General features: G+C 40.5%; 1 protein-coding gene across 1 annotated transcript in view; it reads right to left on the reverse strand.

Moving 5' to 3' along the window:
• COG3 (component of oligomeric golgi complex 3) overlaps positions 1–12,235 on the reverse strand; it is a 53,248-nt gene that overhangs the window by 27,290 nt on the left and 13,723 nt on the right. Inside the window, exons 10-16 of the mRNA XM_072135247.1 lie at positions 11,019–11,145; positions 10,733–10,824; positions 8,424–8,563; positions 7,841–8,001; positions 5,443–5,551; positions 3,559–3,683; positions 2,881–2,970 (exon numbers count right to left, since the gene is read on the reverse strand). Of these exons, the coding sequence (XP_071991348.1) occupies positions 2,881–2,970; positions 3,559–3,683; positions 5,443–5,551; positions 7,841–8,001; positions 8,424–8,563; positions 10,733–10,824; positions 11,019–11,145 (844 nt within the window). The remainder of the gene's footprint in view (positions 1–2,880; positions 2,971–3,558; positions 3,684–5,442; positions 5,552–7,840; positions 8,002–8,423; positions 8,564–10,732; positions 10,825–11,018; positions 11,146–12,235) is intronic.

Raw genomic sequence — 12,235 nt, forward strand, 5'->3', positions numbered from 1 at the left:
GCGCAGAGGATGCCCCCTTGTCCTGGTCACAGGCCGAGGTATAAAAAGATCTTTGGAGAGATCCTTGTACTGTCCGTTCAGGTATTTGTACATTGTAATGAGGTCTCCCCTCAGTCGTCTTTTTTCTAAACTGAATAATCCCAAATTTTGTAATCTGTCAGTGTATTCTAATCCCCCCATTCCCCTAATAATCCTGGTTGCTCTCCTCTGCACCCGTTCCAGTTCTACTATGTCCTTTATATATACTGGTGCCCAAAACTGTACACAATATTCCATGTGTGGTCTGACCAGGGATTTGTATAAGGGCAAAACTATTTCTTTATCATGAGAATCTATTCTTCTCTTGATATACCCAAAAACTAAAAAGTGGCCATGATCACTAAAATTAAGTTTACCATCCACCAATACCCCCAAGTAATTTACAGCTGAAGTTTTACCAAGTAATTGACTGTTAAGAACATAATTATACTTGTAATGCTTTACTATCTGCCTCAGCATTAATTACTTTACATAGCTTAGTATAATCTGAAAATATTGATACTTGACTGCGTAAACCCACTACAAGAAGTGGCCCCAATACTGACCCCTGTGGCACTCCACTGGTAACTTCAACCCAATCTGAGAATGTGCCATTAATGACAACCCTCTGTTTTCTATCACTAAGCCAATTACTTACCCTAATACACAGATTTTCACAGATTTTCCCCTAGTCCCAGCAGTCTCAATTTATGTACCAAACTTTTATGTGGCACGGTGTCAAATGCCTTTGAAAAGTCCAGGTATACAACATCCACAGCGTCCCCCAGATCCAGTCTAGAACTAGAAGCCAATCAGATAAGTCTGACAGGACCGATCCCTGATGCTGGGTTTTAATGTTATGTACAGTAAAATACTCCAGGATAGATTCTCTATCAAACCCCTGAAATATTTTCCCCACAACACAAATTAAGACTCATAATGAGACAACTACTGAAAAGTAATCTCTACCGTGCAGGAAGTGTCAAGCATCACACATTATCGTGAAGCTCAGAGGCCCGAGTGAACATATTTTGTCTGTCATTGACAAAAAAGCTAATTTAAAAAAAAGTTCTGACATAATTATGCATAAAATGTAATGCAGACAACCAATATATTATACAAGGGAAATGAAAGCTATGAGCAGGTAGCATGCCATTACAATGTTTACATACAGCAACCCTTATATTTGTATGTGGTATAGGGAACACTGTATATGCAGCAATATACTTATATTATATGGCTATCTGTTGTAAATTGTGATGTTTTCTATACCTGCCCTATAGAAATGGTAGATAAATGGCCTCATACAAGAGAGAATAGTTTGTCTTCTGAGCACAGATTGGTAGCAATAATAAAAATCACACCCTGAAGAAGCTGAAATGTGAATGTACTTATTTACAGGATAGAAGCAGTTTGTCAGCTGTGACATAAATGGAGGAAATTGGAATGATAAATGGCAGAGCGGAGATGGTATCAGATGCGTGCAGGGCTTCACACTGATGCACTTAGCTTAGGCTCACTGCTACAAGCCCTCAGCCAAAAGAAATCCCCCTCTATCTGACAATCTGCAGCTAACAGGTTCAGACGTCTTCCTCAGGCAGAACAAATTCTGAGATGGTGTTTATTCATCTAAGAGCTGGTGTCAGCGGAAGATGCTAGGTTGCTGTGAATGCTTGGAACAACCTCTATAATGTCAGCAAGCCTCCATTATACAGAATGATGTAATTACAAAGAGTATAGAGCCAATATCCAGCAACAATGAATCCACGTATACAAATTTGTATCTGGCCGATTATAAATGGGGGAGATGTATCAATGTGTCGCACATTAGACCAGTGCAGAGTAAGGGCTCATTCAGACAGGTGTTTAACATCTGTATGCTATTTTTTTTTTTTTGCAGATAGCATACAGACCCATTTATTTCTATGGATCTGTTCACATGTCTGTATTTTTTAGTGTGGGACAGGGCAGTAAATAGTTTACAAACCAATGGTTTTTTTTGCAGACATGAAAAAAATGGAGGCGTATACAATAGGGTCTGCAAATGGATATCACAGGTCCACATTTTTATGGCCTTGCAATGGACACGCCTGTCGGAATGAACCCATAGTCGCCATTTTCAGAGAGTAACAAATTTTTTCCATGAGGCCGTAATCCCCTTTTAACAGACCAAATTCATTTTTCGTACAAATCAGAAAAGTGCCTAAAAATGGTCCAAAACCCTGAATAAATGAGGCAAACAACACAGCGTCACAACAAAATTCAGACACAGGCAGCTTGATTAAACTCCTCCAATATATTTATGGATGCATCCTAGAGATGTACATAAATGTCCAATTACCGTACTTGTTTATGGGCAAAAATAGCATAAAAAAATAAATATAATGTTGTAGAGACAAAATCATTCAGCAAAAGAAAGGAAAACAAAAAGAAAGCAAATGCAACATATGTTTTTTTACAAACAAAATAATTCCTAAAACATTCATGCAAACATTCATGTCTTCCAGACAAAACAGATCTGTGAAGCGAGTGACCCATATGCCTCCAGTAGGAATAGAAATAGCTCACAATAGGGAACATCCAGCAGAACCCTGGCTTTCAGGTAACACCAATGAATATGAACACAAGTCATTAGCAGTTTTAGAGCATCAAGTGGCACCAATCTGGGGAGTCAATGGGATACATTAAACCTATCCTGCTATTATACACAGAGAACACCAAAGCAGGAGGAATTCAGAGCAGTAAAAACTAGGAGCAATTATTATAAGTGCTTCACTATTTGTTTCCCGAGATCTTTCCAAACCTGAGGCTGCTATTTATCTAGCAGACAATGAATGGACACATTACAGCAAAGTATCTGACCTTGTTTTTCATAATGGCATCCGAGGCACCCAACAAGGACTGAATACACGCTGACAGCGCCTCTTGAGACAGACCTTGAAACACTGCCCTCTGCAGAGAAAAAGAGAATTCAGTGTAAAAAAAAAATAAAATAAAATATATATATTAGATATTATATTATTATGGGAAATACAAGTGCACAGCTCATTATATCACACAGCTCTGATTACTCTGTGATATAACAAGCCATGCTCCTGTGTACCCTGGACATCAGACCAGGGGCAGATTTCAATCTACTGGACATGATACAGTGAAGCTTGCTGTTAAATGACAGCAAGCAAAAATCTAGCAAGTCATGAGATAAAATGGAAAGTATACTTCATTATACAAACAATGACATTTATTTGTAGAAAATGGACAAACCTTTTAACCCTAAAAGACCCAGAAGGAGTAACATCCCATCCTTCCCACTTTATTGGTCAAAATGGAATTGCTTTAGTGCTTCTTTGTTGGTTCTGGATAAGGTTCCTCTATTTTCACACTGCACAAGTATCCTTTTGCTTTTTCCCTATGGCCATATACTGTTACTGTTGGGTTGTCTGTTACCAATCACCATTAGCGCCATTGTACATCTCCACCAATCCCAACTGCTAGAGCTACTAATATGTTAACATTCAGATAATTAAGTGCTCAACGTACATCAATGCACCTGTACAACTTGGAGAGACACACCAGGGTCCTTCGTACTGTTGGATACCACATGCCATGCAGATCAGCAGGCGAAATTGTGTTCTGTGCTCGTAGACCTAAAGATTCTGAAGAGCCTATAAAAAAACATACATCACAGTCAGGAACAACTTGATAAAGTATGTAAAATAAAAGCTACAGAACCTGTTAGTTTAGCCATACTTTGCATTTTTAATTTTCAGACAATGTATCTATACAAGGGTTTGTTTTTAGACATTACCCTCATTGTCTTCTTGGGCCATAAATGTATCTTACCGTCCAGTTTCTCCAATTTATTGGCCCCAGATTGGGTTGAAATTACAAACAAAGCTTACCTATGTCTGCACTTCAGCTCCAGAATGGCGCCTCCTGATGTGATGTCACCATTGAACCCCTGTACACCAATCGAAGCCAGTGATGACATTGTGTCAACCTTGTGCTTCTGCTACAGTCTAATAGAGGCCACAACAGAAGTGAGCTGCCAACGTGACATCACTGCCGAGCCTCTGTATACAAAGGCCATTGGTGAAGGGAGAGGATGAACCAAGTTTTTTTTGTAAAGTTTTACAATTTTTTAATAATTTTTTTTTGTATTATGCTATCAGTGCAGCACAGACAAGCATCTTCTACAGTAGACCTGGGGGGCAGCATTAGGCTGCTGTCACTCTTGAACTCTTGCATTCTTGGACTGTTTTTAAATGGACTGAAAATGCATGCGTTTTAGTATGCTTACCATGCAGTTGGCTGGTTTGAATCTGTTTATCTTCATTTATAGAAGTGTAGGCAGCTGCGAAACGGAATAAGACCAGCCAAAAACATGGTAAACATACAAAAATGTTTAAAAACAGTCCAAGAACGCACTGCGTTACAGCACCTTCAGGCTACCTGTGATGGCATTTAAAGGGTTGCTCTGAAAGCATTTACATGCTGATGGGTAATTTCAGAACACTGACAATGGCATACAAAGCTGTGTACAACCTACCTCCTCTACAGATATATAACCTAATGTCTCAATACTAACCTATACATTACCCTTTTGTCCTGATTGACTTCCAGTTTTCTGCAATGTATCACTGGTAGGTCATGACCAAGTAGCCCAACACAAGCCATTTCTTAATATCCAAACCTCTGAAAGAACCCTCTAGAGCCCCCCCAGGTGTGATGAACATGTTGTGCAGACCTACATTATACACACAGACTTTGTATAGCCATGAGCCGCACTAGAAGCTTCACAATTAATTTCCTGAGAACACAAACACTTTACACTTGAGTTACTCTAAGGAAACATTTCCAAATGTCGTCACCATGGAAACACAACATCAAACCTTATAATGATAAATGGCTTTTTCTGAAGAAATTTTTGCCTCCTCAGAAGGATATTGAGACTAGTGAAAAGCAGTCCCTCGTCTATGGTATCCCTTTGTGTAGTGATATTGATCGCTCCGTTCCAGCATCAAAAATAATCATAAAGTGGATAAATATTCACAAGTGGATAAATCTATGGCTCCAAGCTCCCAACATGTGGTCTGGAATCAATTTTGTTTTTTCTCATGTAATCTCAGAAATGTCTCCACAAAGCAAACCACAAATACCCAAACTAAAGACTGTCATTAATGCAGGTTAGTAATGCCATTACTACAGGCAGCCACACTTCGATCAGCTATTCTGAGCCCCTATAATAAGAGGTACACAGAGCAGGAGAGCCGTGTCCCCTGTGTGTGGCCCCAGCAGACATCAATAGGAAATACTGGCCCCTGCAATACATCTAAAATATGCAATGTTTGTATGGCCTACTTTATAAAGCAAGCAATGTGTTTTATAACCCTTGTAAGATTGTGTCTTCAACGATAAACATACCACTCTTTATGAGGTTATTGGCTTCTGCATCCTCTAGATGGACATCAGAAAAGGAGGCATCTGGAGACTGTAGCCTCTTCTGTTCTTCCTTCAGACTCTGTGCGATTTGCTGTGGGTAAAAGACAACATACAACTTTAAAGCACAACCTTTGTTACCATGTGCAGGTCTAATAAATAGTATTAAATAGGTCAGTGATGGCGAACCTTTTAGAGACTGAGTGCCCAAACTACAACCAAGTACCACTTATTTATCGATGAGTGGCAACACCGAAATGTAATAGTGATTTGTACTCCCTGCTTTGTCACAGCTTCATCAAAACAAGAGAAAAAAGGGAGGATACGTATAGTGGACTAGAATAAATTCACAAATTTTATTAATACATATACATATATAAATAACAACAAGACCACAAAGTACAAATAAAAACACTAAAACCTGCACCGGTAAAGGTGCACTGAACCTCCCAGGACCAACGTGTCCTGGGCTCCCTGACCCAACTGGCCAATAAACATGCAATGAAAGATGGTGGGTGCTAGATAAGACTAGGCAACTAATAGGCTGTAAACAAACATATAGGGTATAAAGTGAAAAGTGCAGCACATGTGCAAAAAACAGCCTAGTCTATTGGCTGCCTACAGGCCTAGCGTATACAATACCTAATGTGTCAACATGACATGATGAGTAAGGGCAAGTAGGCACGGCCAGACTGGGGGGAGAAAAGAGAGCTCTATATAAAAATAAATAAATAAAATTTGTGAATTTATTCTAGTCCACTATACTTATCCTCTCTTTTTTCTCTTGTTTTGATGATATTGTTCATACTTGGGATACGTGGACCATACTTCATGCATTGACATTTGGTAGTGCCTGTCCCATTGCTATTTGGTCTTGCTCTGTCACAGCTTTCATTCATATCAGCACACTGGGGAACACCAATAAAGCAGAAAATAATAGAAATTTGGATGATCATTGTAGCTTCCCTCCAGGGTCCCATAAACAGGAAGAATTGTCAGGGCCGGAGCAGGAGCTACAATGATAATCCAGATCTGTCCACACCTTCCCACTCCTCAAGTGGTCTCAGGTAGAGCTGTCACTTTAAAATAGCTCTGTGCACAGCAAGTCCTGGGCTGTCTGGGACTGCAGGAAGATACGTGGAGTCCTCTCTGGTGATGGCCTGGGTGCCCACAGAGAGGGCTCTGAGTGCAACCTCTGGCACCTGTGCCAAAGGTTTGCCAACACTGAAACAGGTTAATCATTCATTAAAATCTGGGGACTATACTTGGAATAGGCCATCAAGATTAGATTGGCGACGGTCTGACTCTGCATCCTGGTGATCAGCTATTTAAATAAGTTTGATGACATATTTCATAATCAGCGTCATCCACTATTCCACAATAGCACCTAGTTTGAGTCCATAACAGGTAAAAAAAAGCATTTGTGGCAAACATTCTCCACCTTGTCAACAATTAACCATATTGACTGTAAAGGTGTTATTTTTAACATTTTTTTAATTACGCATGTGTTTTCTTTTATGCATCATGTTTGTTATATATTTGTATGTGTGGTTTCTGTTATGTTGTGTTATTTATGGAATGTGACACTATTTCCCCTTGTTGGGGAGAATAAGTTATTATTTGAGCTCATCTGTAGGAGCCATGACAAACACTACTCACCATGTACAACTCCAAGCCGTTCACACAATGCATTGCATCACGTTTTTTTATTGCGTTTTTGACGCATTCAAAAGGCTTCAGCCTTGATCACATGGCTTCCACAGGTTACACGGCTTCCACAGCATTTGCTAAAACGCAATGTAACCTCAACATGTGATCAAGGCTGTAGTCTTTTGAATGCGTCAAAAACGCATACGAAAACGCAACGCATAGTGTGAATGCAATCACATGCGTCAGGGGCTTGCAATGTGTTTATAAAAGCAAATGGTAACCAGCACCTGGTGTCTTGCATTTAAACAATTCAAAACACTGGTTGCTGCATACCAATCGCATATGATTCCAAGAAAACGCAAATGCGATAGGGCCGATGCCCACTCCCGTGCAGACGCCATGTGACCGCACTCTCTGTGTTTGAATTTAATTTAGAAACACAATTCAAGTACGGGAGTGTCTTGTCCTGATCACAGTTGTGTTTAGACCTAAACACTTGTGATCCGGAATGAGCAATAGGTAAAAAAAAGCAAGACATGTATTGCAAGTTCCGAATCACAAACATTTAGGTCTAAACACATCTTCTATGGAAACACGCTCTCTCCCTACAATTTTCCCTGAATTGTGTGTAAAATATATCTTTTATGTAAAATTTTACCATATTTTCTAACCATATTTATTGCTGGTCAGAACCAGCAATAAAAATCTTGACTGTGTGTTGGCTATAGCATACCTCCATCATCTCCAGCTTATCCGGATAGGCCAGATCCCCAGGAGCAGGTTTATAGCCCAGGATATCAGTCTGGATGTATATGTGCGTCCGATAGACAAGTCTTTCTTGGACATCTTCCAGCATCTGCTTTACCACTGCAGCAAAAGCGCCAAGCTGGTCAGCTAAAATCAAAAAGAAACATAACATAGGAATATGTAATGGTAGGCAGCAGTAAACATTAAGTGAAGATGGAACGCTTGAGATAGGCTTTAGATGTATACGTTGATACACAACACAAGGAATAAATCCATTATTTGGAGCGCTGCAATTTTTCTATTTCTACACAAAAGGAAGAAGTGTTTAAACTTCTTATAAATTATGTATAACACTGAATGATCACATAGAAGAGTTTCACTTAAATCATATCTGAAAACTATTTGGGTCCCATACTTACCCTATTAAAGTTTGGTATAAGGGGCCAACCCCTTTAAGTTATAATTTCTGTGGTCCCCAATAGAGCACTTTCGCGTTTCATATTTTACTAAAGAACTGAATAAAATGCATGAACCCGCTTAATATTAATACAAGTAAAAGCATGCCTTACCGTTATTTTGCACATGATCTTCAAGCATCTCAATTTTCAATATACCACAAAGTTCAGACAGGGTTTCTAAGTGAACAACGTGAATGATGAGCGGCCTTAATACATCATATAGCGACACACACAGTTTCTCCAAAAGTTCACTGTAAAAAAAAAAAAAAAAAAATCCTTGTTATCCTCTTCCATTACCCCCTCCTAATCTTCTTTCATACCAAAATCTTCACTGAATTCTGCCTTGCTAGAAAGATGACAGTGGCCACTGAGGTGCCAAATTTCATTAAAATTTCTGTGCAGAGGGAAGGAAGGAGGCGAGACACAGCAGCTAGGTCAACACCCACCAGCTCTGGAATAAATGCAAATTCCAAATAGAGACTTCAGATAGGATAGCTGCTAGTGGATAGAAATCAAAGTTTGACTTGACTATGTGAAAAAAAAAAAAGTTCTCATTCAATTACTGCAGGGTACTGCCACAGACTTTGTGCCATCCTCTGGTGGCGCTACTTACTCCTATAGTGTCACTGGTAATGATCTATACTGTGGCAGGAAGCTGGAAGTATCAGTAATATTGAATGCCGTCTTCCTGACTGGAGAAGCAGCTGCTTAATATTTTGAGATTCTCTGCATGTCTATACATCTAGCAATATTCTACTAGCAGAGTATTCTACAATAAGGCTAAATTCATACTAACGTGTGCCCGCCGTTTCATAGTCCACGCGTCAGTGCCGGGGAGAGGAGGAAGGGGTATGCGCCACTCACCCCCGCCCCTTTCCATAGAGAAACATGCGGCACGGTGCCGTATTCCAGGGAAATATAGGACATGTCCTATCTTTCTTCCGGCTACGGAACGGTACGGTGCCGAACGTGTGCTGCATTGTACCGCTCCATACGGTGCAGTATATCAGCCGTATATACGTCCCCCAACGGCCGTGTGAATGAGGCCTAAGAAATAGATGTGATGGTAGATTCCTCCTCCCTGCCTTTGGCCTAATCTGTAATCCTGGAACTTAACCCATTTGCTAAAAACTTAAATTAACTGCAGAGGCTATTATGGCGAGTACTAGCTCCCAGTGCCTGATGTGGCTAGCACACAGCCTCGTAGCCTCTGCAGTTAATTAACATATTACTAAAATAAAGTTTTTAACAAAGTAGGGCAGAAGCCGACTGGAGGAATCTACCATCAGATGATCTTCTGATAGTAGATTTCTTATGGTAGGTTTCCTTTAACCCCTTAACCACCTGGTCCTTTTTTGTTTTTGCATTTCCCTTTTTCACTCCCCACCAAAAACATGTAAAGAGCTGTGTGAGCTTGTTTTCTTCATAAGAAATTGCGCTTCATAGTGACGGTATTTATTATTTCAATGACCTCCATTTTGCCATTTTCTGGTGCTAATAACTTTTACATACTTTGGTGTACGGAGTGGTGTGAATCGCACATTGTAATAAATAGGTTAATTGCAAGCTGTCATAGTAACCGATGATCTCATGGGGAGCAACAATCTTTACCAAGCTTTGCTGTTGGTGATGGACGATTTAACACCCACGATCGGTGCTAACACAGATCTCAGGTGTTAACGGTAAGTGTTTTCAGCAATTTGCAGCAAAGACCAACCGGCTATGGAGAGGACTCAGCTCGTGAGACCTCTCCAAGCACCCGCAGCTATTACTATTACAGCACACATCGGGAAGGGGTTAAAAAAGATATTCATTGTTATCTTAAAGAGAACCTTTAAGCAGAAATAGACCTGATACACCACAATCAGTTTTTTGTCAAGCAGTTTGACATCTATAACATCATGTCTCTAACTGCACATGACGGTGGCATCATCTAAAAAAATTTGACGAGAGATGTAAATTGGAGAGCTAAGTGCGGAAGTCAAGCGCTCTCTGTCATACAAGACCCACATTCACAGTTACGGATGGCCATATGTCCACTAACCAGCATTCTGGTGCATCTAGTCATTCAAAGCTGTTCTGAGACCGGGAGAGCTTGACTTCAGTGATAAACATCCCCCCATGACTTTTTATAACCAATTTATTTCAGACTTCAAAGTAAATTTTCTAGATGAGGACACCAAATTAGGCCATGAAAGAAACAGGATTTGCAAAATGATAGCTGCTTAACAACATACTGGTAGTTGTTGTTTACCCTTTAAATGGGTAAAAACAAATAATTATTGCTTGAGTATTAATCAAACCTTTTACTAAGAACCTAATATTTCACCAAAATGTGCCAGCAACAATAAAACAATAGTAAAATATAAAAATCACAATGTACACAACTATTATCAAACATTTAAAAATTTACCACATACTCCAATTTTGGTGTTGGTTTGGTGAAAAATTCATTATAAAGCTGGTGCTCATCTTGGCATACATGGACCATGAATGCACAGCCACTCCGCACCTGAAAGTATAGAGATGTGCATTAAACTACCATCCATAAAAAAGTAATTCATCAAACAACCAATGACCCAGCCAGTAGTAAGAGATGACAACTCTCTACAGATCTACATCGCTCATCCTAAAACCTCCCCTTATTTCATATTAGAGTTGTAAAGGACATTATTCAATGTGTTGTCATTCACATTTTATACTTACCAATGCACAGTGATCCCTATTGTTCTGGCTGGTTAGATCTGTAATTGTGCTGGTAATACTTGGACTCAACAAGTTCTCCCGCTGATCCAAATAGCATTGATGTATTTCACCAAGAAGCAGCTGGTACCTTTCAAAAAAGATTTTAAAAAACCCTGTATTTACATTACACTTTTTTGCAAATTATTAAAGTAGGTTTAAACAAAGTCTCAGTCGTACTCCGAATATGGCAATTACTATAAACATTAGAAAATCACAAACATTGTGTCTCTCATATTAAAAGGTTGTTTGGCCAACAGCTATACCCTCCATCCCCCCACTCACAGACATGCACAATTGGCCAAGACAGGTCCTTATGCAGACGAACATAAGTGGGACCGTGATCTGGACGTCTACGTTGGCCCCGACAGACGCCTATTCCCCCTGCTCATGTAACTGATGCAGGCAATTGTATATTTTGCCTTTATACAGCTCCGGCCACTCGGCGGTCACCGCTTCTCTCCTCCACACGGCTGTATGCCGCAGTCTGGGGGAGAATACAGTTGTCTGCATGAGGCCTTAATGGAGTTTTATTTAACACGCAATGGGGTGGGCAACACGTGCGCTGCCAGATTTCAGGGACCAAACCACACTGCCAAGGATAGAGCTCCATGCATCTTAGTCATACATTATACTTGTAGTGATATATGATAAGACCGAATTATGTTATCATGACTAGAGTTCAGTCTAAAAAATTTGCTAAGCGCATCGTCAATGATTCACAAAATGAGCATGACCAAATGTTTTAGTCTTCATCTGGGTAAATAGAGACGTTAGAGCAACACTCCTGCCAAAGCCAATTCATGGACTAATGCATGGTGCAGGGCCTGAAGGAAGGAGCATGACGCTTTTCCATTGTATTTCTAGAGCTGTGCTAGAACCTAGAATCCTACCTGCACAAGGTATAATTCATTAAATCAGCTATGACTGGAGTGTTCCTTTAACACCAGTCTTCTGATGACCTAAGGCAGAGGTCCCCAACCGCCGGTCAGCGGACCAGGACCGGGCCGTTGGAGTTCACCAGCCGGTCCGCGCAGGGGCGGCACCGGCCAGCACTGAGCTCCCGCACCGGACGGGACCACGTTGCAGCCCTGTGTCCGGCACCTTGCTCCGCGACGCTGCCAACACCTTGCGCCCACCCCCCGACGCCGCCGGCACCTTACAACGGCCCCCAGACCCTG

Source organism: Engystomops pustulosus, chromosome 2 (genome assembly GCF_040894005.1).
Source record: "Engystomops pustulosus chromosome 2, aEngPut4.maternal, whole genome shotgun sequence".
Classification (NCBI taxonomy): domain Eukaryota; kingdom Metazoa; phylum Chordata; class Amphibia; order Anura; family Leptodactylidae; genus Engystomops; species Engystomops pustulosus.